The sequence below is a fragment of the Pseudonaja textilis genome, chromosome 5 (assembly GCF_049901715.1).
Source record: "Pseudonaja textilis isolate UNSWEBS1 chromosome 5, rPseTex1.2, whole genome shotgun sequence".
In the NCBI taxonomy this organism is placed as follows: domain Eukaryota; kingdom Metazoa; phylum Chordata; class Lepidosauria; order Squamata; family Elapidae; genus Pseudonaja; species Pseudonaja textilis.
The window spans coordinates 21,505,235-21,533,205 of record NC_141994.1 but is presented as its reverse complement, the minus strand read 5'-3'; the positions used below and the strand labels follow the sequence as shown (position 1 = coordinate 21,533,205).

The 27,971-nt window shown below is 41.8% G+C and overlaps 1 protein-coding gene across 1 annotated transcript in view; it reads left to right on the top strand.

Moving 5' to 3' along the window:
* The first annotated feature begins 268 nt into the window (after positions 1 to 268).
* Positions 269 to 27,971, top strand: part of CRACR2A (calcium release activated channel regulator 2A) — a 49,552-nt gene continuing 21,849 nt past the window's right edge. Inside the window, exons 1-10 of the mRNA XM_026701909.2 lie at positions 269 to 468; positions 7,300 to 7,526; positions 9,250 to 9,361; positions 13,233 to 13,386; positions 14,643 to 14,789; positions 17,183 to 17,273; positions 19,469 to 19,564; positions 21,715 to 21,902; positions 23,752 to 23,823; positions 25,888 to 25,936. Coding sequence (XP_026557694.1) covers positions 7,356 to 7,526; positions 9,250 to 9,361; positions 13,233 to 13,386; positions 14,643 to 14,789; positions 17,183 to 17,273; positions 19,469 to 19,564; positions 21,715 to 21,902; positions 23,752 to 23,823; positions 25,888 to 25,936 — 1,080 coding nt within the window. The 5' untranslated portion in view covers positions 269 to 468; positions 7,300 to 7,355. The remainder of the gene's footprint in view (positions 469 to 7,299; positions 7,527 to 9,249; positions 9,362 to 13,232; positions 13,387 to 14,642; positions 14,790 to 17,182; positions 17,274 to 19,468; positions 19,565 to 21,714; positions 21,903 to 23,751; positions 23,824 to 25,887; positions 25,937 to 27,971) is intronic.

Sequence of the window (27,971 nt, the reverse complement as noted above, 5' to 3'; positions counted from 1 at the left end):
GCAGGTTGATAACAATTGTTGACTTGTTAAACAAGACATCCCCAATTACTCTTAAATTGTTGGTATTAAATCCTGGCTCACTGTGTTAGTGCCTATCCGGTATTTTGGGGTAGACCCATTAAATGCCCTGTAAATTTTTTTTTTTAATTAGCCAAGATTCTTAAGTTTCTCTAACTTAACGGCTTTTCCTCCAGCATTGCTACAACTCTAGAAAACACACACTGGGAGACACACTCATGCATATAGGCATATTGACAGGACTTAAAAGGAGGTAGAACTGGTTAGACTCGCTCCCCTTCCGCCCACCGTTGCCTTTCTCAGCCCTACGCGTTGATTGAGCAAGGCACTGAGTCCTCTTCTGTGCTCTTCCTTCTTCCTTTTCAGTGCCCCCATGTTCAGGTAGACCAAAAGACCAGGCTTAAAACTGTAGGTTTGACTGCAGGAGGCATCAGCCAATACGAGAGAGAGGTAAGTAAGTTCGCCCATCTCATAGGGTACTTTTTCTTTCTTTCTTTTAAGTCTTTAAGTGCAGGCAGGGCTGCATCAAAGGAAAGAAAAATACTCAGAAACAAAAAGAAATCCAACTCCCAAGTAGCCATTTTAGGAGTGTTTAAGAGAGGAGTGTGCCTACTTTTACTTCCTCTGCATTTTATATATTGGAATGCAGCCAGTAATGCTTTTTGTATTTTAAACAGCCGGCGCTATGCCCTTCCATTTGCCGATGCCGTTCAGAACGCTTACATGTAGCTGAGAACTAGTAGCAAGAAGAAGCAGGTTTTCTTTGAGGGAGATGTTTAAGGTTTATAATTACGAATCCAGAGTACAGTATTTCAAAACTATTTTTTGTTTTGTTTTGTTTTATTTTTCCCTGCAGGCATTTTCAAAATATTCTTTAAAAAGCTGCATAATCTTGTCTTTTTTTTTTAAAAGAAAAGGAATGCACTCTTGATATGCACTTTAGATTGGATAAACAGAGTTGGAAGGGACTTTGTAGGTCATCTAGTTCAACCCCCCCACCCCACCCAAGCAGGAAACCCCACACCATCCCTGACAAATGGCAGTCCAATCTCCCTTGAAAGCCTCCAGTGAGGAAGCTCCCATAACTTCCCGAAGGCAACTTCTGTTCCATTGGTTGATTGCTCTCACTTAACCTGGGAAAAGCAAAAAACCAATTCCACTGACCAAATCCAACTTCATATTTTCATGAGGGCAACCCTGTTATTAGGTGAATCAAAAGTTTACAAAAGAGACACAAAACTTTCAAGGTATCCTCGTCAGACAATATGGTTATTATGCAGTAGAAAGAGGAGGATTACGACCGGTGTTCAATTCTGTCTTATCATTTGATAAGCAGCTGTGCCACCTGATATAAATATAACCTGAGAAACACACACATTTCCCATTTTTAACTACTTTCTTATCAGATGGGCAGCTATTAGGTGATGAATCAGAAGAAAAAAAATGACAGATGTCACAGGAACCACCCATAGTTATAGCCTATTAAAGAATGAATGTGTGAAAACTATTTCTTTATTGCCACGGCTAATACGTTTGCTAGGATCTTGAGCTGTAAAAACAGTGCCCAGTTACTTTTATCAAAAGGATAATAATCACGTGGTTCATAATTATAAGCATAAACCTAAATATTACTTACAATCGCCCATTCTATCAAGAAGTTTTCGTTTGTAGGTGTACTGTTGGTATGGAAGAATCTCACCCGAATTCAGTCTGCAGATATTTCAGCGGAATAGATAACAGGTAGTCCTCGACTTATGACCACAAATGTATGTTGCTAAGTGAGTTCGGCCACATTTTGCGACCTTTCTTGCCACGTTTGTTAAGTGAATCACTGTAGTTGTTAAGTTAGTGACATGGTTGTTAGGTGAATCTGGCTCCCCCATTGGCTTTGCTTGTTAGAAGGTCATACAAGGGGAATCACATGACCCTGTAGATGCTGCAACCGTCATAAATATGAATCAGTTGCCAAGCGCCTGAATTTTGATTACGTGTCCATGGGGATGCTTCAATGGTTGTTAAGTGTGAAAAGCACTCCTGAGTCACTTTTTTCAGTGCTTTTGTAACTTTGAAAGGTCATTAGGTGACTGTTGTAAGTTGAGGACTAGCTGTAATAGTTTAGTTTACTTTATTGTTGTTGCACCTCGTACAACGAAATCAAACAACATCTTTAGTGCACATTGTGACCGTGACAATAAACACACACATCCTTCACACTCCACACATTGAACTGAAAACCTGCAACACCGCACTAACACTGCACTATACAGTAGAATTCAAAAGAGCTACTGCCCTGGGATAGAAGCTGTTTTTCAACCTATTTGTCTTTGTTTTTATTATCCTGTACCGTCTGCCAGATGGTAATAGTTCAAAAAAAGGGGTGCCCAGGATGAGATGGATCTTTGAGAATATTTTGAATTTTCTTAGGGCAGTGGGAGCTATAAAGCTCTTCCAAAGAGGGGAGAGGGCAACCAATGATCCTCTGGGCAATGACGTTAACCCTCTGGAGTGCTTTCCTATCTGCCTCTGTGCAATTGGCAAACCATACAGAGGTGCAGTAAGTTAAAATACTCTCTATGGTGCAGCAGTAGAAGGTCACCACCAGTGTTTTATTCAGTGTTGTTTTAGTCCAGGGGTCTGCAACCTTAAACACTCAAAGAGCCATTTTGACCCACTTCCCACAGAAAAGAAAACACCGGGAGCCAATAATTTAACAACCGATGTGACTGGGTGGGCCTGGCCAACTCAACGTCACTCACTCCCCCCCCGCAGTCACCTCCTGCTCTGAAACATGGAGCGAGTCTCCATCTCCCGCCATCACCCTTGCCTTCTCAGGCCAGGTGAGGAGTGATGGGGAGAGGAGGGGAGGGGCCAGCCAGTGGTGGGATCAACCGACAGGGAGCCAAGGGCCAAAAGAGCCGCATGTGGCTCCAGAGCCTCAGGTTGCAGACCCCTGGTCTAGTCTTACAAAGAAAAGGATTGTGGGTGACATGATAGCATGTTCCAATATCTCAGGGGCTGCCTCAAAAAAGAGGGAGTCAAGCTATTCTCCAAAGCCCCTGAGGGCAGGACAAGAAGCAATGGGTGGAAACTAATCAAGGAGAGAAGCAACTTAAGGAGAAATTTCCTGACAGTTAGAACAATTAACCAGTGGAACAACTTGCCTCCAGAAATTGTTTCATCACTGGAGGTTTTTAAGAAGAGATTTGACAGTCATTTGTCCAGAATGGTATAGGATTTCCTGCTTGAGCAAGAGGAAGACTTCCAAGGTGAACTGGAAGACTTCCAAAGTTCCCTCCAACTCTGTTATTATGTTACTTTCTTGAGGTGAAAAGTCTTCACTCAAATGTATAAAAAAAATGCAATAACAGCGCTAACCTGCTAGCCAGGTGGTGAACCTACATTCTTTAACTGCTTTACACTCCAGGTGTGTCTCCTGAATACATATTGGCATATTTGCAAGCTGTGCTCCTCTCTTTGGAATAGTGTGTGATACATTGAGTTTACTCAGGGGTTATTATGCCGGATGATAATGCTTCGGATCCCTCTTACTTAACTACTAGGTAGAGAACTACATCATTCTTGACATGAAAGTAATTTGGGAACACCGGAGTCCCAGAATATTATTACATCGTCTCTCCCCGTTGTCTGCTTTTGATAAGTGTGTGTGCGTGTGATTTAGAATTGAATTAGTGTTGCACATGCAGAGTTCATATCTCTTTAGTCTGCTTAGGGTTTGCACGAGAGGCAATTCATTCTTTCTATGTTTATCTCCTCTCTCTCTCTCTCTCTCTCTCTCTCTTTCTCTCTCTCTCCCTCCCTCCCTCCCTCCCTCCCTACTCTCTCTCTGTATGTGTGTGTGTGTGTTTATAAAATTTATTTGCTGCCCATCTTGTATCCAATCAGTCTGGCTGGCTTACACATAAGGATTTGTCTTTTATTATTTTCTATAGTTAGTTCAAGGCAGCAAACATGTATTTATTGTTTATTTCTTTATTTGTATCCTGCTTTTCTTATTTTTACAAACAACCCAGAGCGGCAAACATATCAGACGCACCTTCCTCCTCCTATTTTTCCCCAAAACAACAACCCTGTGAGGGGAGTTGGGTTGAGGAGAGAGGGGTGAGGGACTGGCCCAGAGTCACCCAGCTGGCTTTCATGGTGAAAGCAGGACTAGAATTCACTGTCTCCCGCTGTCTAGCCCGGTGCCTTAATCATTAGACCAAACTGGCCCAAATTCACCTGACATCAGGGCTAGTTTTGAGAAACCCGAGATCCAAATTCTTTTCTAAATCCGCCTGCCCAGAATTTTCTAAGACCTCAGCCTATATAATCTCTGGCTTAGTCAACGATGTGTGAAAGTCCTGATCGGAGGTGTTTTTTTTCTCTAGCAAGCACAAAGAAAACTTAGACTTAGGATGTCTTTATTGTCACTTTGAACGTACACTAATTGTCCTACATTAAAATGAAAATTTGTTGCATATGTTTCAAGCATGACATACTTGAAATGACTGTTATGTTTCCTGTGGTTACGTGGATTTCCTCACTACTCCTATTAAACTCAACTAGGACAAGCAGATGCAAATTTCTCAACGCTACAGTAGTAAGCATTCTTGGCGTCACAGATACACGGTACTTCCTGTACAAATTTGAAAGGGAAGGCATGGCTGCGCTCTCCTGATCATGGCCACAGTGCTGCATTCATTCTTATAAGGTAAAGATATAACAAACTGAGTTAAACAGAGACAGACCTTTATAGGTTGAACAGATAGTTAGGTTGCCTTTGTTATCATTCTGGACCTGATTAATCTCTTCCCTCAAGAGAAATCCAAAGGCTTTCTGCAGAATTATTTAAAGATCTTTCAGAATCTACCAGGCATGTGCTTAATAAGCCCAAATAACTGAATATACATACACAAGAGGCTCTTAATTCTGCTCCTGTTTTCCACTTGAGATGTCACTCAACTCCTTCAGGGTCCAATCTGGGGCTTCAAAAATGTCCAGATTGCTGGGAGATTGTCAAGTTGCTTTTAACTTTGTTCCCTGGACCAAAAACAACTTCAGGAGAAAACAGTGGGCTGGAGCCGAGAAAGTTAGATCTTTAGGAGTGGATATCAAGCAGGCCAGATATCTCCCAAGCTGCAATCCTTTAAAATCTATTTTTAATAGCCCACATCAGTTGAAGTGGGTATCTTTTATAGAAATAGTGCACCCTTGCATTGTGATGTATGGAAAGCAGGTGGAGGACAACTATTGGTGGAATCCACAGCTTTGTTCTCCTCCGACCCACCAAACAGCAGGAGGGGGAAAAACTACTGTTTATTCTCTTGGCTTTGGAAACGAGGCTCTTTGTGGGACAGATCAAGGATCTGGGCCCGCTTAGCCTACTAAAGGGAAGACACAGGGAGGTCCTGTGACTGGAATCTGCCAATCTTTAAAAGATTATCATGCAGAGGTAGCTCTGTTTAAGAGAGTAAGATAGTTGGAGGTCTTCTAGTCCAACCCCTTGCTCAACCAGGCCATCCTGTTCAGACAAGTGGCTGTGCCAGTCTCTTCTTAAAACCTCCAGTGTTGGAGCATTCACAACCTCTGGAGGCAAATTGTCCCACTGGTTAATTGTTTTCACTGTCAGGAAATTTCTCCTTGGTTCTAGGTTGCTCCTCTCCTTGATTAGTTTCCACCCATTGCTTCTTGTTTTGTCTTCAGGTCTTTTAGAGAATAGCTTGGCTCCCTCTTCTTTGTGGCAGTCCCTCAAATATTGGAAAACTGTCGCCTGTGGTCCTTCTTTTCACTAGACTAGACTAGACATACCCAATTCCTGCAACCATCCTTCATATGTTTTAGCCTCCAGTCCCCTAATCATCTTTTCGTCTCTGGTCTGCTCTGTTCTCTGTTGTATAAGGAGAAAAGGCTTGGAACCCAAGAAAGGAGATTCAGGCTGAATTTCTATTAAATCATGAAACAACAACTGCCTAGGAAAGCGATGGCATCACATGATTTCCCCCCCCCCGCCCCAGGACTGGATGGTTATATTGTATTTAGAAACATTTGGCAATAAACTTTGGTTCTTAATTTTCATGTGGCTTTTTCAATTTTTTAAAATAGATATTCTGTGATGATGCAATGTAACAGTTCTGTTGCTAATAGCTAACAGTTCTGTTGCTAATGGTATATACTATTTTTTTAGCTACCCTAAAATGTTTATTGTAGCAAAATGACTAGAAACATCTCTTCTTGAATCAATGATATTTAGAGACTTACTGAAAATAGCTTTGGCAGGAAAAAAAACAACTAACTTGCAAATTAGAGAACAAATCTTTTAATTAAGGAATACTTTATACAGATCTGATTTCTGATTTTTAAGTGCATCGGCAAATTATTTCCTAATAGATTATCCTCATTTATTGAACTGTTGTTGAGCACTGAGTACAGTTTTAGAGCGAGCTATGGATCTCCCCACAATCTTCTACTAAGTCCACATTTTGCTAGCTTGCTCATCATTGGTAGAAGAACAGCAAATAAATCATTTCCAGTTGGTATAATGTTACTCAGGGCCATCAAACTCTTGGCCTGGGGAGGGACTGGATGCATCACGTGCTGGCCACACCCATGTCCAGTTTAGAGAAGGAGGAAAAAAGTCCTGATACATCATGTGATGCTGCCGTGATGATGTGAGTTTGAGACCCCTGACGTAACTGATGATATGATGGCATGATGTAATTTTCACCAGAAGGCAAGACAAGAAATAATGGATGGAAACTAAACAAGGGAAGAAGCAACCTAGAACTAAGGAGAAATTTCCTGATGTTGAGAGCAATCAACCAACGGAATGTAGATGGCCTTCAGAAGTTGTGGGGGATCCATCACTGGAGGCTTTCAAAAAGAGGCTGGACAACCATTAATTCGAAATGGTATAGGCTCTCCTGCTCAACCATGGAGTTGGACTAAAAGACTTCCAAGGGTTTTTCCAGCTCTATTCTGATTGATTGATTGATTGATTGATTGAGTTTTTAGCTTAATGGTCTACATCCTCAAGGAGTTTTGGTGGGCTTGGTGAAGAACACATTCTAGAGATTCAGCACATCCTTACATAAAATAAATGAAACAACAATGTTAACTCATCTAGCTTAATGAGAATGTCAAACAGGCTGCGTGTTTACCTTTTAGGCAGTTCTTTGGTGCTTCAGAAGCTATTTATAGGAGTGGTTGCAAAAAAAAAAAAAGTTATCACCAAGAACTTCAAAACGGGACTCTTTATTTGCCCTCTCTTCTTTCGCTGTTCAGCTCATGGGCTGCGTTTTGAGGCTAACGAAAGGGCAACTTCATGAAAACCCGTGAAGATGGAGAGACAGAAAAGATGCGTTGCAGATCCCCAGCTACAGGAAGATCCAGAAAGCAGCAAAGTAGAAGGTGACTCGGGAAGCCAATTGGACGTGTTAGCCAAAGCGCATGAATTCTTCCAGATCTGTGATGTAGAAAGGAAGGGGTTTATTGCTCGCCATGACATGCAGGTAAATTGCAAAAGGTAGATTTATAAGTATTTGTTCATTTTTTTTTTTTTTCCCAAGGAACCATTTATCTCTCCTGCTAGAAGTTACCTTGGGTGTCAGCCAGCAAGAATGAATAGCTCTTTTATTCTCACTTTTTTTAAAAAAAGTATTCCATTCAATCATGTCGGATTTTTGGAGATTGCCTGGACATATCCCTACAGTTTCCTTGGCAAGGTTTTCCAGAAATACTTTGCCATTGCCCCCATCCTAGGGTTGAGAGAAAGTGACTGGCCCAAGGTGGCCCTGCTGGCTTTGTGCCTAAAGTGAGACTAGGACTCGGGGTCTTCTGGTTTCTAGCCTAATACCTTAATCCTCACACCAAACCGGCTCTACCACTTTATTACTTGTCTGTGAATTAGTTCAACACAGGAAAGATAACACACACAGGATGAAGGATATAAATCTGTCAGAAAGTCCCTTACGGGTATTGGCTTATGTATTGTTTAAGAGAGTCCCAATGAGAAGGTCTATATAGTGAGGGCTGAGTGGGAATTTTAGGGCCATTAGACCTGCTTTAAAGGTCCTGGGACAATGGACCTCATGGGAGTTAATTCGAGATTAGATGCCAATGATATGTCCATATGATAAGGAACCAGAAATGTTAGGAATACGGAAAGAAGCAGGAAGGCTGTTTACAGGAAAGGGATACTCCAGCCATGCATCATGGCTGGAATTGATGTCCTTTCCTTAGAAGGAGTCACAGGGAACTTTGCACACCTTAGGGGATAGAGATAGATTCATTCATTCATTCATTCATTTTGTATAGCTGTCCAGTGTTTCATCATTATAACTACAAGGACTGTCTTACGGTGGAGCTTAGAATCAATGTTCTTTATAGAACAAATATCTAGGATCCTCCAAATTGGGTCTCTGCTAGCCAAAGGATAAATCACCATGACAAGAATGTGAACCTCAATCCTGATTAAAAGGAGGATAACGATGACCAAAAGAGTTGAAAAGCTATAGGCGGTCCCCGACTTACCACCATAAGGGAGCCCAAGATTTCTGTTGCTAAATGAGTCAGTTCAGTGAATTGTGCCCTGTTATACGGCCTCTCTTGCCACAGTTCTTAAGTGAATCACTGCAGTTGTTAAGCTGGTAATATGGCTGTAGAGTGAATCTGGATTCCCCATTGATTTTGCTGGTCAGATGGTCACATAAGGTGTTCACAATCACATGACCCCTGGACATTGCAACTGTCATAAATATGAACCAATTGCCAAGCATCTGAATTTTGATCACATGACCATGGGGATGCTACAGAGGTCAAAAGTGTGAAAAATGGTCATAGATCACTTTTTTCAGTGCAATAGTAACTTCAAACAGTCCCGAAATGAACTGTTATAAGAAGAGGTCTACTTGTAGTGTGAAAGGAATTGTCCTTTATCATATCTACAGAATTTTGTGTCACTGATGGCTATTTAATTTAGACATTGCATAGATTTCAAATTTCTTTGGTGCCCTTCTAATCCAGACCATTATCTTAGTAAGCCACAGGCTGAAGTCCTCATGAGTCAATGAGGCTTAGTTCTTACTAGATAGTTGCAATCCCACTGGGTAAAAAGAAAAGCAATCTTCCATTCACCTAAATTATTTGTCCGTTTTGTTTTCAAGATCTTTTCAAAACTAATCTTTTAATTTACATGTAACGCCTGTGTAACTGAGGAAAACACTGTCCTTTTAGAGACTCCATGGGGAGTTACCTCTTGTCCCCGAAGAGCTGGAGAAAGTATTTGACACTCTGGATGCAGACGGCAATGGCTCTCTTACTCTAGAAGAATTCACCACCGGATTCAGTGAGTTCTCAGTCCACATCGTGCTTTACAAGTAATTCACCTAACAGTCAGTTCCTATTCTGGTGGTTCTTTTATGCATTCATTTTACATTACTTGATTTCTCATTTTTCTGTAGCATAACATGATCTAGAGGAAAGCCAATAACAATAGCATTTAGACTTATATACTGCTTCACAGTGCTTTACAGCCCTCTCTAAGTGGTTTATAGAGTCAGCCTCTTGCCCCCAACAATCTAGGTCCTCATTTTACTGACCTCGGAAGGATGGAAGGTTGAGTCAATCTTGAGCCAGTCAGAATCGAACTGCTGGCAGTGGGCAGAATGAGCCTGCAATACTGCATTCTGACCACTGTGCCATAAGGAAAGAGAATGAGAAAAGGAATGAGGGGGGGAGGGAGAGAGGGAGGAAGGAATAGCAAGAGCCCTTAGACTCATATACCGCTTTATAGTGCTTTACAGCCCTCTCTAAGCGGTTTACAGAGACATCCTATTGCCCCCAACAATCTGGGTCCTCATTTTGCCCACCTCGGAAGGATGGAAGGCTGAGTCAACTTTTGAACCTGGTGGGATTCAAACTGTCAAATTGCAGGCAGACAGCAGTTAGCAGAAGTAGCCTGTAGTACTGTAGTACTGCACTCTAACCACTGTGTCACTGAGGCACATGGGGTCCTTTAATTGGGACATTTCTTTCTTTGGGTTGTTCCATTGATTAATTGTTCTCGCTGTCAGGAAATTTCTCCTTAATTCTATTTCTTCTTACTTCTTAACAAATTTCCACCCATTACTTCTTGTCCTCTGGTGCTTTGGAGAATAAATTGATCTCCTCTTCTCTGCGACAGCCCCTCAAATACTGGAAGATAGCCATCATGTCACACACACACACCCAATCCTTCTCTTTGGTAGGCTAGGCTTACCTAGTTCCCTCAGTCATTCATCATGCGATTCTCTCTATTTACTCACCTGTGTTTAACATTTAACACTCTGTGTGGATTCAGTTCCTTCCTATATCCTGGATGACTAATCCCATAGCCTTGCTTGAGAAGGCTTAGCTTTCTTTCTTTCTTTCTTTCTTTCCTTTCTTTCTTTTCCTTCCTTCCTTCCTTCCTTCCTTCCTTCCTTCCTTCCTTCCTTCCTTCCCTCCCTCTTTCTCTTTCTTTCTTTCTTTCTTTCTTTCTTTCTTTCTTTCTTTCTTTCTTTCTTTCTTTCTTTCTTTCCTTCCTTCCTTCCTTCCTTCCTTCCTTCCCTCCCTCTTTCTCTTTCTTTCTTTCTTTCTTTCTTTCTTTCTTTCTTTCTTTCTTTCTTTCTTTCTTTCCTTCCTTCCTTCCTTCCTTCCCTTTCTTTCTTTCTTTCTTTCTTTCTTTCTTTCTTTCTTTCTTTCCTTCCTTCTCTTTCTTTCTTTCTTTCTTTCTTTCTTTCTTTCTTTCTTTCTTTCTTTCTTTCTTTCTTTCTTTCTTTCTTTCTTTCTTTCTTTCTTTCTTTCTTTCTTTTCCCACAGCCAGTTGCCTTTCTCACTAGAAATCCCAAAGGAGAAAAGCATTCAGCAGTGCTTTCCTTTGCTATCCAACCTCAAGGGGAGATGCTCATCTTAGTACAGGGGTGTCAAACTTGATTTCATTGAGGGCCGCATCAGGGTCGTGTTTGACCTGGGGGGTGGGCATGGCTGGGGTGGGCACGGCCATCTCAATGTCACTTGTATTTATCCAGAATGGGGGCACTGTGGTGGCCAAGCGCTAAGGCAGGACTTCCCTCTCTCTCATAATCTTCCTTCCTTCTTTCCTTCCTTCCTTCCTTTTTTTTCTTTTTCCTTCCCCTTTCTTTCTTTTTCCTCCCTTGCTCTCTTCCCATCTTCCCTTTTTTTTCTTTGTCTTTCCTCTTTCCTTTTCTCCATTCCTCCCCCTTCTTGCATGCTGAATGCAAATGGGGGAAACATTTCTCCTTTTGTTTTGCTAGGTCTCCATCAGCGAAAATGGAGCTCAGCAGGGCCACGCATGGCAGAGGGCTGCATGCGATTGAAAAAGGGCCCGGGGGAAGGGGGCGCATCCCTCCCGGGCTCCATTTTTGCTGGCAGAGGCACCACGGGCCGTTCCTTCACTGTTTCCAGGGCAGCCCTTCAGGCCAGATCTAAGCCCTCCAGCCCGCGGGCCTTGAGTTTGACACTCCTGCCTTAGTAGATACTTAGTCTGCAGCTCAGTTATAAGTATTTTGGTGATTTAATGGAGACTTAAACAGTGATTGATGATTTAATGGAGACTTTAATTGAGCTTCTGTTGCTAGAGGGGCTTAATAAAATGTTCACGGCATGAGAAACTGCCAGGCCATTTACTGGACCTGATTATTATTTGTCATTCAGTATATTGAAACTTAAAGTCCTTCTGCTCTTAATGTACAGGTAGTTCTTGACTTACGACTACAACTGAGCCCAAATTTCCATTGCTGAGCGAGACAGTCTTTAAGTCAGCTTTGGCCCATTTTACAGGCAGCCCCCAACTTCCGACCACAATTGAGCCCAAAACGTCTGCTGTTAAAGTCAGAAATTTGTTAAGTGAGCTTTGGCCCATTTTATGACTTTCCTTGTTTGAGTGAATCACTGAAGTTGTTAAAATAGCACAGTCTGGCTTCCCCGTGGACTTTGCTTGTCAGAAGGTCGCAAAAGGGGATCACGTGACCCCAGGGACACTGCAATTGTGAGTCAGTTATCAAGCATCCAAATGCAAATCACGTAACCATAGGGATGCTGCAACGGTTTTCACAAATGGTGTGAAAAATGGTCATAAGCAGGGGTGGGATTCAAATTTTTTAACAACCGATTCTGTGGGCATGGCTTAGGTGGTGGGCATGGCTTGGTGGTCATGTGACTGGGTGGACGTGGCTTTGTGGTCATGTTATTGGCTGGGCGTGGCCAACTCAATATCACTCACATTGAGGCACACATCCCCTTGCCTGGCCTCTCATGACTGTGGGAATGCTGCAACAGTCGTAAGAGTGAAAAATGGTCATAAGTCACTTTTTTCAGTGCCATTGTAACTTTGAATGGTCACTCCATACAAGCAAAGTACCAGCAAAGGAGGGGGAAAAAACTCCAGAGACATTCCTGAGACAGGAAGTCTAGTCCTACCAAGAAGGTAATAAGGGTTAACGGAGAGGCAGTTTCTGTAAGCAACACCAGAATGTTTCCTTCCTGCCTTCCTTACAGGATTAGGCCAGTAATTTCTTCTAACAATCTGTTCTCTGAACTGCTTAGAATGTTAACAACCGGTTCTAGCGAATAGGTGCAAATTGGTAGAATCCCATCCCTGGTCGTAAGTCACTTTTTCCAGTGCCGTGGTAACTTTGAACAATCACTAAACGAACTCTTGTAAGTCAAGGTCTACCTGTACAATCCTTTTTATTAAGTGCCACCGTTACTAAGTGAATCATTGGAGTTGTTAAGTTATGGCCAGGGCTTCTTAAGAGGAGCTTCTTCATCAACTTTGCTTTCACAAAGTGATCGTATGACCCTGGGAGAGTGCAATGGTCATAAATATGAATCAGTTATCAAGAGGCTGGATTTTGATCATTTGGACACTGGAAATGCTGAAGGTCATAAACATGAAACAGTCATAAGTAATTTTCAAGGCCGTTGCAACTTTGAACAGTCATTAAACCAACTCTTGTAAGTCAAGCATTATCCTGAAACAGTTTAATGAATGTTGTAGAATTTTGATGCTCTTCTGTTGTAATCTTTATCAGAAAATGACATCTTTTTTTCTTCCAGATTACAGGAGCTAATTTAATATGATTTATTCCTCGCGGTGTTTCAACTAGATTTTTTTTTTCTCATTTTATTGCAAATACCTCGAGGGCCAATAAAAGCAAATCTTTTAAAACCTGCAGGCCAGTTTTTGTCGGGGAGGAAGGAACCTTTTGCTGAGGTCTGTGAAACTGGCTTTCATCCTAAACCGAAAGAAAGCGTCGCGGCGGGGAATGAAGAAGAAGAACAGTTTTCAAATCTCATGGAACAACTTGGAGCCGAGAATATCTTGAAGGAGTAAGTATTGCCACCGAAGCAATGAAGGAGAAGAAGCACAAAAACACCATCGTTCTGGTTTGTGCTATTTTGGCCTGGAAAAAGGTCAGGTGTACGAATGCTGCTTTATATCAAGGTTGAAAAAATATGTCCACCTGTGCAACAAAACCCGCTTCAAAACTTATTATTTAAAAAAAAAAACTTACTTTACAATTTCCATCTGTTAATGCACTTATTTTTCAGTCTCCCAAGAGGGCAGATCCGAAGTGAGTTTCTGTCGTTCTATACTTTTTCCAGAGAACATAGAATAACAGAGTTGGAAGAGACCTTGGAGGTCTTCTAGTCCAACCCCCTGCTGAAGCAGGAGACCCTTATACTATTCTGGATAAATGGTTGTCCAGTCTCTTCTTGAAACCTTGCAGTGATGAAGCTTCCTCAACTTCTGAAGGCAACTTCTGTTCCATGGGTTGATTGTTCTCACTGTCAGTAAATTTCTCCTTAGTTCTAGTCTATAAGATAGATTTCTTAAAAATTATTTCAAGTTCAGTTTTCTTACTGTAATGGAGAGCAGATTTGATGGGAGTCGCTAGTGCATATTTTAGGTGGGAACTTTTAACTATAACTGTATTGAGAAATTGGGAAATTCAGTCATTCTAAAATAGAAACTGGGCCTCAGCTTGTAGCTATTACAAATGTGCCTCAAGGGATGCGCTTGATATCATGAATTCTAAATACCTTTAAGCTGTTGCAACATCCTTGTCATCAGGTAATTAAAATTTGGAAGCTTGGCCACTGGCTCATATTTATGACAGTTGCAGTGTCATGGGGTCAGATCAATGGGGAAGCCAGATTCACTTAACAATCGCGTGACTAACTTAACAACTACTCTGATTCGCATAACAACTGTGGCAAGAAAGGTCATAAAATGGGGCTCAGCTCACTTAACAACTGTCTGGCTTAGCAACAGAAATTTTGGGCTCAATTATGATCTTAAGTCAAAAATCACCTAGATTTACTTTTACGAGGTTTTTATCTTGTTTTTATTCTCCATTGGCTGCCGACAGCCATAGATTTAAGATGGAAGACCACGTAAGTTCAGTAAATAAATAAAATCAGAATTGGAAAGGGGGAAAAAAACCAGGAAAAAGCCACTGATTCATTCATCTATCCTCAGGACTCTTACTTTGTGGTACCAGAATGCTAAAATTATATTTTCTCCTGAAACTTCTGAGAATTAGATCCTAACCTGCATTTCTTTTCTTTTTCTTTTCCTCCAGTGAAAATGACGTGAAGAAACTCTGGCTGCACTTGAAGAAACATGAGCCTCACCTCCTTTCCAATTTCGAAGAGTTCCTGACGAAAATCTTCTCTCAGCTCCACGAAGCTGACAATGAAAAGAACACCTTGGAGTGCGCCCTGCAAAAGTAAACACTTCTTTTTATGAGAGCTTTCTCTGGGGATTTACCTCAGCTTTCTTTCATCGGGATTCTTTTGGGGCAGAAACCTCCGCAAGAATGCGTAAAATGCATGTTGAAAGCTACAGCGGCGGGTTTGATGGGATCCACACAAGGTTTTTGGCCCTGCGAGTATAATATCCATTCCATTAACTGTGCCGTGCGTTTCCAGCGGCCATCCTGTATGGCAAGTATAAAAGGATGCCATTGAAGGAAAGACTCTGTTCCTGCGGTTCAGGAGAGCTGGAGGCCGTGGGTCACGTGCTCCATAGATGTTCCTTTTACAGAGAGATTAGGATAAAACATATTCTGCCAATAACTGCTAGGTATCCTGTCCATTCTGACACTGCTTACCTTCAGTGGCTGAACAGTCCATAACTACAGCGCAGGTGGCTAGATTCTGCACAGCAGCACTGGGGATTCGTCAGAAACATGTGTCTTTTATAGTTATATTATATAACAGTGCTGGCAAACCTTTTCAGCACCGAGTGCCCATATCGGAATGTGCATTCATGAGCGTGCATGAGGACATGCTGGAGCACCGGAAAACTGAAGACTAGCTGGCCAGTGCGCGCATGCCTGATTTTTGGTTGTTTTGGGGCGGTTTTTGGCCTGAAAATGGCCTGAAAAACGGCCTGGTTTTTGGCCATTTTTCGGGCTGTTTTCAGGCTGTTTTCAGGTTGCTTTTCAGGTCGTTTTCCAAAACGTGCGCCAAAAAATGGCCTGAAAACAGCCCAGAAAATGGCCTAAAAATGGCTCAGAAAATGGCCCGCTTTTTGGCTGTTTTTCGGGATGTTTTGGGGCTGTTTTGGGGTGCAAAGACCAGCTGGCCAATGCCAGAAACCAGAAGAGCAGCTGGCAATGCCACGCATGCCACTGAGAGAGCTCTGCTTGCCACCTTTGGCACGTGTGCCATAGGCTTGCCATCAGGGTTATATAACAAATGTGGCAAACCTTTTGCACTGCTTAGTCTTTTCTCTTTGAGCATTGAACCTACAATGGGCCACACAGTTTATGGGTCGTAATTTTAGAATGGTCAGACCATCTGTAATTGGCAAATTGGATTTTATCATAGATTTTATCTGTTTTTTATTATTTTATTCTAGAATTTTTAATTGTTCATTTACTGAGCATTTTTATTTTGTTCTGGTCTCTGGTCTAAGACTGTAATCATAAATGGATTGATTGGATTGAATCCCATTAACTGCTAGTAGAATCTGCATCTAGGATGTACAGCTAGTCCTTAATTTATAGTCCACAATTGAATCCCAACATTTCTGTTGCTAAGTGAGAAAGTTACTAAGTGAATTTTGACCCATTTTGTGACCTCTGTTGCCACAGTTCTCTATAGTTGATAAGTTAGTAACACAGTTGTTATGTGAATTTGGCTTCCTCCATTGATTTTACTTGTTGGAAGGTCGCAAAAAGGGATCCCATGACACCCCGGACACAGCAGCCATCACAAATGTGAGTCAGTTGCCAAGCACCTGAATTTTGATCATTTGACCACAGGGATGCTGCAACAGTCACAAACGTGAAAAATAGAATAGAATTCCTTTATTGGCCAAGGGTGGTTGGACACACAAGGAATTTGTCTTTGGTGCAAATGCTCTCAGTGTACATAAAAGAAAAGATACATTCGTCAAGAGTCAAGAATCATCAGATACAACACTTAATAATAGTCATAGAGTACAATAAACAATCAAACCATACCAGGAAACAATAAATAAAAATTGTAAGGATACAAGCGACAAGGTTACAATCCTACAGTCACAAGTGGGAGGGGACGGGTGATAAGGAATGATGAGAAGATTAACAGTAATAGTAGTGCAGACTTCGTAAATAGTTGAACAGCGTTGAGGGAATGTTTGTTTAGCAGAGTGATGGCCTTTGAGGAAAAAACTGTCCTTGTGTATAGTTGTTCTGGTATACAGGGCTCTATGGTATTGTTTTGAGGGAAGGAGTTGAAACAGTTTATGTCCGGGATGTGAGGGGTCTGTAGATATTTTCACAGCCCTCTTTTTGACTCATGCAGTATACAGGTCCTTGATTGGAGGCAGGTTGGGCCATTGTTTTTTCTGCAGACCTAAAAATAGCTTTTTTCCAGTGCTTGGTAGCTTTGAATGGTCGCTAAACAAACTGTTGTAAGTTGAGGACTACCTGTACTGAAATGTTGCTGAGCATGACTTGCACAGCAGCTGTAGGGGTTTATCTGGGACATTTGCCTGTCTAGCCACGTTGCACTTTGTCACTATTGAAAAGTGGACTTTCTTTCAAAAGGGAGATTATACAGTTTCTCATCTCTAATATTTTTGCTGGTGTTCCAATTGTAATTTATTGTATTTTTTAAAATCCCACATCAGCAAAATGTCTGCTTACGATGACGAAATCCAGTATCTGTATGAAGAAATGGAACAGCAGATCAAAACTGAGAAAGAAAAAGTCCTTTTGGAGGCAAGTATCTTTTTAACATGGATGTTGAAGAACAGATGGACGTAGGATATGAGTAGAGAGTTATTCCCACGCTATAGTAGTAATAGCAGCAAAATAATTGGTTTGCTTAAGATACGAGTTAAAATGCTGAAATCGTTCCCCTTGTCTTTAAATCCTACCACTTAGCCAGCACCTTCAGGCTCTCTTTTCCATCAGGTTCTGCCTTCCTTGACGCAATGCACTCTGGTTAACAATCAGGTAGTCCTCAACTTATGACCATAATGGAGCCCAAATTGCGAGTCGTGACAGTCATAAAGCAGGTGATCATGTGACCAACCTGATTTTATGACCCTCGTTATGCCAGTGGTTAACCAAAACTTGCTGTTAAACTTGGGCCTTTAAATTTGACACCCCTGAATCTAAAATCATAGCACTGGAAGGAACCTTGGCGGTCCTGTAGTCCAATTCCCCCAGTCCAAGGCAGGAAACTTTTACCATTTTGGACATATGGTTGTCCACTCCCTTCTTGAAAACCTCCAGCTATGGAGCACTCGTAATTCCTGGGGGCAAACTGTCCTACTAACTAATACAGGTAGCCCTTGACCTAGGAGAGTTTGTTTAGTGGAACATTCAAAATTACAAGGGCACTGAAAAAAGGGACTCGTGGCCGTTTTTCACACTTACGACCGTTGAAGCGTTCCCCATGGTCATGTGGTTTACACACTCGGATGCTTGGCGATTGGTTCATATTTATGACGGTCGCAGCGTCCTGGGGTCAGGTGTTCCCCTTTTGCAACCTTCTGACCACCCAAACCAATGGAGAAGGCTATTAACAGCGGTGTAACAACTGCAGTGATTCACTTAATGTGAGGGGAAAAAACGGGACTTAAATTTCTGAACACATTTCTTACTTAATGACATACATTTTGGGTTCAGTTTTGGTTATATGTTGAAGACAACCCGTAGTTCTTGCTGTCGGGAAATTGCTCCTTAGTTCCAGGTTGGATCTCCCTCTGATGAGTTTCTACCTATTGTTTCTTTTCCTGCCTTCAGGTGCTTTAGTGACGCCTTCCTCTCTATGACAGCCTCTCAAATATTGGAAGACTGCTATTATGTCTCCCCTAGTCCTTCTCTTCATTAAAGTAGCTATACTTGGTCCCCTCAATTGTTCACTGTACGGTTTAGCCTCCGGACCTCTTACTATCTTTTTTAACTCGTACAAAGCAAACTTGAAAGCTCTTTGTGCGTGTCTCTGTGTGTATATGTGTGTTCGTGTGTGTGATTTTTTTTTTCCTATGTATGCATTGCAAAGCAACAACAACCCACTACTGGTCTATTCTTACAATTTGTGTTGTGGTTTTCCGGCAGCTTGTGCAGCCGGCAGTGGGATCAGGCAGTGGGGAAGAATGGGGACCAGTCAGGGAGTCTTGGAGAGGACTCGGATGAGGGTCCTGTGGCCAATGCAGAGATGGGGCCAGGACTATCTGGGAGTTATGTGCTGACCCCAGAGCCTCCAGAGTCTGGCAGTGGTGAGGCAGAGGACCCAGGGGAGCCTATTCCCAGTGCACATGTGTGCAGAGCTGCTAGAAGGCGAGAGCGGCTGAAACAAAAGGGGCAACTCAGGAGTAATGCTGGGAGGTTTTATACCTCCCATAAGGGATAAAAGTCAGACCTCAATGACGAAAGCTTTGCAGGAAGCAAAGCAGTTCGATAGATTCCGAGTCCTCGTTGAAGCTCTGGTTGGTTTTTTCTGGTATTTCAGTTGGTTTCTGTTATAATTGGTTACTTCTCTTTTTGGCAACATTCCACAGCACTGAAAGGCGTGTGCTTATCTTGGGGAACTGTTTATAATTAGTTTTGCTTTTAAAATAAGTTCATTTTTAAGTGCATTTGACAAAGCCTGGGTCAGAACAATGTTGTTTTATTTTGTTTTTTAACCCTAATCAGCTCTTTTAACTAAAACCCTCTGCTCTTTTTATTATTCTTTTCTTCTTTTTATTATTTGTTATTATTTCCTGCGTACGTTATAGGCTAATTAATTAATGCTCTTGCTAGATCTTACATTTGAGGCTGATTTTAACCCTGTTATTGTAATGTAGGTACTGATGAGTCAATACGAAATGCTTGCATCTACCTCTGTTCCCACTTTTGACCGTATTGTTTAAATTATTAAAAGGAACTAATTGTTTTAAACTTACTGTTGTCCAATTTTGCAGGGCGCTGAGAGGTTCCAGTCCCGACAGCAGGAACTAGAACAAAAACTTGTTGAAAAGGAGGAGGAATTTGAGCAACTGTCTCAGAAGCAGAAAACAGTACGTGGAAATTATGGTGTTATAATAACAGCAAATTTTTAAGCTTAGCCATATGGTGGCAGTCTGCTTTATCATTTTAGCTGCACTTAAGCCTTGAACCAAGTCCTAAATTGGTCATGCTTGTACAGGTATTCCTTGATTTACAACAGTTCATTGAGTGGCTGTTCAAAACTACGACAGCACTGAAAAAAGTGACATATGATCGTTTTTCACTCACAACCATTGCACCGTCCCCATGGACACATGATCAAAATTTCAACAACTGACTCATATTTATGACGGTTGCAGAGGGAGTTCTGTGATTCCCCTTTTGCGACCTTCTTGACAAGCAAAGTCAACGGGGACGTCAGATTTACTTAACAACTGCGTTACTGACTTGACGACCTCAGTGATTCACTTAACAACTGTTCAAGAGAGGTCGTAAAATGGGTGGCAAATTTTACTTAACTTCGTTCTCACTTAGCAACAGAAAATTTTGGGCTCAAATGGTGGTCATAGTCAAGGACTACCTGTATTTTGTGGTGGTTTGCTTCAGAGGTGGTCTTCAGCAGGTTCTGGCCAGTTCTGGAGAACCGGTAGAGGAAATTTTGAGTAATTCGGAGAACCAGCAAATCCCACCTCTGACTGGCCCCGCCCCCATCTCTTTTCCGCCTCCCATTGAGTCCCAGCTGATTGGCTGGGTCTTCTTTGGTTGCCCTGCACAGGAAAACTGAGCTGGAAAGCAGGTTAGTGGGGTGGGGAGGGAATGGGGATTTTGCAGTATCCTTCCCCTGCCACGCCCACCAAGCCATGCCCACAGAACCGGTATTAAAAGATGTTGAATCCCACCACTGGTTTCCTTGCTTTCTGGAATACTCCACTGGACGAAAAGTCTAAAAAGCAAAGAATTTCATTTCTTCTGCTGCTTCATCTGATAGGAAAGAAATTGGGAGCTTAAAAGCCACCACACTGCCTGACCGATAGGACCTCTGGAACAAATCCTTTTAAACAAAGATCAGCCCCTCAGACTACATTGCCCTCTGCTCATTTTTCAAGTGTGATATAGTGAATTTAACTTCTTTAGCCGGCTGGCCAGTTGATCTGTATCACATAAATATCAGCCTGACCTCCATGGAACCGACTCAACCGAGCTCTTCCTGAGACATCGACTGGAAGCTGTAAATAACCCCAAATGTTTCTTATTGGTCTTTGAAGGTTCAAATGTAGGTAAACTAGAAGTTCACATGGTCTGAAATATCACATGTCCAGGCGATTGGCTTGTTGTCACTGTTTGAGGATTTATGGGCCGTTCCTGCTACTTCCCCTCTAACCTGTTTAAGGCCACGTTCATTTTATTTGTGCTCTGTCAAAAAAGTGCCAGTTTCAGCCATCAGCTGCCTTATTACACTGTTGTCATGGTAATGCTGGTTTAAGCCTAGATGATAATTAAATTTTGCAAAAAAAAAGGAAGAAAAAAGACATTTTCTTTTATTGAGAAAGATTGTTTATTTATTTAGTGCAAGTGGTTCTGTAATTGATTGAATGTAATCAGATTGTGTGTGTGTGTGTGTGTGTGTGGTATACATACATGTAGTATATATACATGTAGTATATATACATGTTTTATATATACATGTTTTATATATACATGTTTTATACATATATATATATATATATATATATATATATATATATATATATATTTATTTTCTGAGGTTCTCATGGGTATTTGTATGTGGATCTTTGGTTATTCGGGTTTTCTCCCGCGTAAGATTGGCAGTATCTAGGCAACATTTCGATGAAGTCTCATTCATCATCTTCAGGCTTCTTTCTTCGGCTCTCTTCACTCTGAGAAGCACAGAGCCGAAGACACAAGCCTGAAGATGATGAATGATACTTCATCGAAACGTTGCCTAGATACTGCCAATCTTACGCGGGAGAAATCTAGAGGTCTTCGCTAAATCTTTATATATAGATTTCTTTTTCCTTAAAAATGTATGTCTTTGCATTATAGCTATGTGTTTTTCTTCTTTTTTTCTGCCATAGTTTTAAAAACAATAAGAATAAATTAAAAAGAAACCCACTCTGGAGGTGTTTTATGGACTTGTGATTAATAAAAATCCATTCCACTCATTTTTTTTAAAAAAAATATGGTTGTTCTATTTATACAGTTGGACAAACAATGCAAAGAGCTACGTAACGTTAAGTATGACACTACGACGGAAAATACCAAATTGAGGGTTACTAACCAAGAGCTTCTGAATTCACTGGAGAGAACCTCCGAGGAGTTAATTATTGCTCAACAGCAATTGGAAATACTTCAGGATGAAGCTAAAAAACTGCAGGAGGAAAAGGAAATGTGCGTAATTCTAGAAAAGAGGAATTAATATAAGGAGATTGATTTTATAAAAGGATAGATACTTTATTACACAAATAAAATCACCCCGATCAGAGAGTGGCCACTGGAAGGAAAAAGTCTGCGGGTGGCCTGGAAATTTGTCCAAATAAGGTTTTATTAATTGCAACTGAGCATCTTTGTAATGTGAACTAGACCAAAAAAAATGTGGGTGAGTGTTGCGGTAACTCCACTACAGGTAGTCCTTGACTTATAACCACAATTGAGCCCAACATTTCTGTTGCTACGCAAGACATTTGTTGACTGAGTTTTGCCCCATTTTATGACCTTCCTTGCCAAAGTTGTTAAGTGAATCTCTGCAGTTCGTAACACAAATGTCAAGGGAATCTGGCTTCTCCATTGACTTTGCTCCATTGACACGACCCTGGGGCACTGCAACCGTCATAACTATGAGCCAGCTTCCAAAGGTGTGAATTTCAATCGCCTGAGTATGGGGATGCCGCAAGAGCCGTAAATGTGACGAATGGTCATAAACCAGCACCTTTGTAACTTCAAATAGTAACTCAATGTGACTAAATGAACGGTTGCAAGTTCAAGGACTACCTTGTACAGGAGCAAAATGTTGTGAAATTCAGATATGTGGTAACTCCCCTCCAGAATAGCTGTTGTGAAGGCATTACATTCTGAATTTGTAAACTGTTACTTGCTTTATATCTCTGGATGGTTTGAAAAAATGGTGAATGACCAGAGGTGGTATTCAGGCGGTTTGGACCGGTTCTGGCATACCGGTAGCGTAAATTTTGACTAGTTCAGAGAACCGGCAAATGCTACCTCTGATTGGCTCCACCCACCTGCCCCTGCTGTTACCTCTCCTATATTCCCTTGTTTTTTACCTCAGCTGATTCGCACGGCAGAGCGATTGCCGCGCCTCAGCTGAGCTAAAAACAGCTCAGCTTACTAGCGTTGACAGAGGTATGTCTTTGAGCCCTCCAAAGCGTGCGTGCATAGGTAGGAAACAATTTGGAAACCCACCACTATGAATGACTGTCCAAGGATGCATCTTTGCGTAGGAAAGCCATACCTGTTTCGGTTTCCAAATCCTCAGTGCCCGATTTAAGGTCTCTGCTTGCTCACAGCCCACCTTTGGGATTGCATCAAGTGCAACACCACAGCACACACTTTCTCTCCCCTAGATATGAAAAGATAGTTCATCACTCTGTTAGAACACAAATAACACTTTTTCCGTGGCTTTCAAGAGCACTGTGTTTTTTGTGCTGGGCGTTCTACTCATTTGTTTTTATTTTCATGGAATTTTAGTCCATGATTTTTTTTTTAAAAAAAGTCTCTTTTTATTATGACAGAAGAGATTTAAATGACACTTATTACGAGCAGCATTAATTGTATTACATCACTGCTGATTCTTTTATTAGATTATGATTTGGATCATCTGGGGGAGAGAATAAACAATAAGTCGAACAGACAAACGTTCAGCAAGACATGGGATAAAATTTGCTGATTTTGCTTCGTTAAAATTGAGGAGGGTCTCCAGAGCTTCATTGAACTAATGCTGCATCTGTAAAATTGTGGATTCCCCCCATAAAAACGAAAGTTTAACAATCTTCCCACACTGGAAGATTTTACTTTTATTGTGTCTCAAGAGCAATTTTCTGACCAGATTTAGATTAAAAGTAGCCATTAACAGTAAATAAACTGGAGTAATTAGGAATTTGGACCATTTCTGTAGTTATTAGTGCAATACTTAACAAGAGAGGGTAAATCACAGCTCTATTGGTATTTCGTCTAAGTAGGTTGAACTGGATTTTGAATAACTCTTGTTTTATTTTTTCTCCAGTGAGGTTTGCCGAGTGACCGAAATATTAGAGAGGGAGAAATTAGGACTCCTTAAACAATTGGATTTTTTGAGGTAAGAAGATTTCCAAAACAAGCTTTGTGTGTGTTTGTGTGTGTGTGTGTGTGTGTGTATGCGCTTGTGTGGAAGTCATCTTCCTTTTTGATGAATGTGCTCTTTGTGACATTGTGTAAGGAGGACAGAGCTGTTTGTTGAAATAAAAACAGGTCAGGGATTGCATCCATATACATATTTTTCCCAGTAAAATTGGAGCATTTATTATAAATTCTAGGTTGGATCATTCTAGATGGGCCTGTGAGACAGGGAGGCCACTGGTGCTTCCATTAATGACAAAAATTAAGTAGCACCTCCTAATCATGAGCCAGTATTTTCAAAAAGAACAAAATCATTTTGAGAACTGACAAATGGTTCGTCCCTGCTCCAGTAGTACCTCTGTTGTATTCATTAATTTTTAGGTCCTGAGAAACACCAGTCCGGGAAGGACAGTACGTTAATTCAAGTTCCTGAAACAACAGGATCATGTACAGGTAGTCCTCGACTTATGACCACAATGGAGCCCAAGATTTATGTTGCTCAGTGAAACATTTGTTAAGTGAGTTTCGCCCCATTTTACGACCTCTCTTGCAGCAGCCGTTAAGTGAATCACAGCAGTTGTTAAGTTAGTAACATGGTTGTTAAGCGAATCTGGATTCCCCATTGATTTTCTTTGTCAGAAGGTCATGTTGTGACCCCGGGAGGCTGCGACAGTCATAAATATGAGTTGGTTGCCAAGCATCTGAATTTTGATCAGGTGACCATGGGGACACTGCAATGGTCGTAAGGGTGAAAAAACGGTCGTAAGTCACTTTTTTCAGTGCCGTTGTAACTTTGAACAATGATTATATGAACTGTTGTAAGCTGAGGACTACCTGTATTGGTTGGTGTAGGAGAACGAATGGCAGCATCTAGGGGTGGAATTAAAAGAGGAATCAGCCTAGAACCCCTACATAGTCACAAGAGAACTAAGTTCAACTTCCCTTGAATTCAATGGACCTTTATCTAAAAATTTAAGCTGGTGTTAAGAGCTCATTGAGAAGATTCCTGCGCACAGGCATTTTAGCAATAAATCAGTTTAATTCACGGGTGTCAAACTCGATTTCATTGAGGGCTGCATCAGGGTTGTGTTTTACCTTGTGGGGGGGTGGGATGGGCGTGGCCTGGGTGGGTGTGGCCAGCTTGACATCACTCATGTTGATGAGTGCCCCGTTTTTGGTCGTGACAGCCTCCTGCCACCCTCTGCCAGTGAAAATGGAGCTTGGGAGGAAGGGGAGCCTCCATTCTCCTTCCTCTTCTATGGGACCTTTGGATTCTAGGAGGACGGTATTTGGGGAGGCCCCCCAGGAACCGAATTGAATACGGAACAAACCAAACTGTTTTCTGGCCAATTTTCTTAATAGTTTAATTTGTACAAGGCTAACCCAGAACCCTCATTTTGATCATACCTCATTTGTCTTGATTTAGTTGTGCATGGAATAGTTTTCGACGTAGAGCTGCTCAGAACTGGTTCTGTCTTCTTCTGCTTGGCTCCATCCTTAATTAGTCACTCTGTAATTGACCAGCAGAAGAAACATATCATATTCTAATATTCAGAACCTACTTTTTAAAAATGACATCCCAGAATTTCCCCACAAAACAAAATAGGAATAAAATACAGCCATTTGACCAGGATAAATACCCTGCCCCCAAATTGGAAAAGTGGAGTACAACAGAATAGAAGAAGTAGGTAGAGGCAGATATTTCTCTCTCTCTGGGCACAATGAGGATATATCTGCTGAACAAAACTCCGCATTGGTGAGAGGAAGGGCATCCGGCCAGTAAACACTCTATTAGCTCTATTCAGTTGCCCAGATTCCACCCTGCAAGGGATTATGGGGTCATTAAAAGAAGATGATGATGATGATTTCTCCAGGATAAATATTCTCCCCCCAAACTGGAAAAGTTTACTGGTAAATGGGAAATCGTGAAAGATATCCTTTAATTTTGGTATTTTTCCTTCCTTCCTTCCTTCCTTCCTTCCCTCCTTCCCTCCCTCCCTCCTTTTCTTCCTGTCATTTCCATTTCCTCCATCCCTTTTCACAGAGAAAGGAACAAATATCTGAGTGATGAACGGGACGTGTGTCTTCAGCGGGTACGTTCATAGCTTTTTGGAATACACACACACACACACACACACACACACACACACAAACTTTAGACAAAACCCGTTAAGTGTAGCTTCACAATTAAAACTTCAAATTCCATCCCATTTAAACAATACAGGCTCTGTGCTCTACGGTAGAATTTGGGAGTCTTAATTTGAGCAGGACATGTCTTGCAGCAGCCATTATTATGAACAATATGGATGCTGTGATTACAATTACAATTGTAATTCAGGTGGTCCTTGACTTACGACCACAACTGAGCTCAGAATTACAGTCATTAAGTTGTTGCTGTCATTAAACAAAGCATCCCATCCCAGCTCTTCCCATTGCAGTCCTTATGCAGAGCATAAGGGCGCCTCAGGAGGCCCGGAGCTGCTGAAGGAATGGTTCTACATTGAGGACTGCTTGTATTCATTTAAGTTCATCCTATATCTGTCTTCTTTCTATTTAATGCCTTTAAAGAGAAGACACAAAATGCAACAGGAGAAAGGAAATTGCCACTCTCTCGCTCAGGTCACCCACCACTCAGAGCAGGGATGGGGGAAACGCTGGCCCTTTTACGATCTGTGAACTTCAACTCCCATAATTCCCTGAGCCAGGTATGCTGACTAGGAGCCATGTTGGCTCAAGGAATTCTGGGAGCTGAAGTCCACAAGTCATAAAAGGGCCATCATTCCCCATAGGAGAACAAAAGATTCTGCTTTCTGGATGGCCAGAGGCTCCCCTGTCAAAATGACAGACGATGAAACGATTTATTGGTCATTATAAGCCCCTTGTCTTGAAACCAGGAGCAGCACACTGACTGACCATGTCCTTTTGATTCAGTGTGATATCCTCGATACCAAAATATGTATTTATTACTTTTTGATAATGATTCCATCAGAGACTAGAAACTCTGGAGCTTAATTGTCTGGCACTCGGTTTATGTAGCAATTCCACCTGGATCATCTGAGGATTTTTTGAAATTCAGATCTCAATTACAAGGCTGCCTCCACAACTCCCAGAATTCCTCAGGCAGCTATGCTGACTAGGAACCATGCTGGCTCAGGAACTCTGGGAATTGAAGTCTATAAGTCATAAAAGAGCCATCATTTCCCACCTCACACTTAGAAGATCCATGTCTTGAGACCAGATATTTAATCCTACTCATGCCCTGATCAATACCCATTGTCTTATCCAGGGGTCTTCAAACTTGACAGCTTTAAGACTTGAGGACTTCAACTCTCAGAATTCCTCCTCCAGTGATATTAGCTCAGGAATTCTGGGAGTTGAAGTCCATAAGTCTTAAGCTTGCCAAGTTTGAAGACCTTTGGTCTAATCCCATGATGGCAAACCTATGGCACGCCTGCCACAGGTGGCACGCAGAGCCATTTATGTCTGCATGAGAGCTGCAGGCAAACTTACCTCACTATGCATGCACACGCTTCACAGCTGATTTTTGGCCAGTTTGAGGCCTTTTTTGGCCTCCCCAAGGCTTGAGGAAGGCTTCTGTAGGCCGAAAGCTAGCCCCGTTTTGTCACTTCCTGTTTTTCTGAAAATATCAGAAGTGATGAAACAGGCCTGGTTTTCAGCCTGCAAAGCATGCAGAAGCCTGCAAAAGCCTTCCTCAAGCCCCTGGGAGGCCGAAAAAGACCTCAAACTGGCTGAAAATCAGCTGTGAGGTGCAGTGCAGGTAAGGGGGCAGCGGGAGGGAGGATTGCGCGCGCATGCATGGGGGTCGTGGGGGTGTGTGCGCATTGCCTTCTGGATGCTGGCGCGCGAGCATGCAAGCGCACGCACAATTTTTGGCACAAGAGCCCAAAAAAGTTAGCTACCACTGGTCTAATCAATGACCCAAAGGGGGATGAAGGAATTTTCTAGAAGCTGATGGACACTGGAGACAGAGCCTAGAGCTGTTGAAAGAGAAAATTCTCATGTATTAGAAATCATTAACACCTTAAAATGCTACAGGTAGTCCTTGCTTTACAACGGTTTGCTTGGTGACTGTTCGAAATTACCACAACACTGAAAAAAGTGACAATT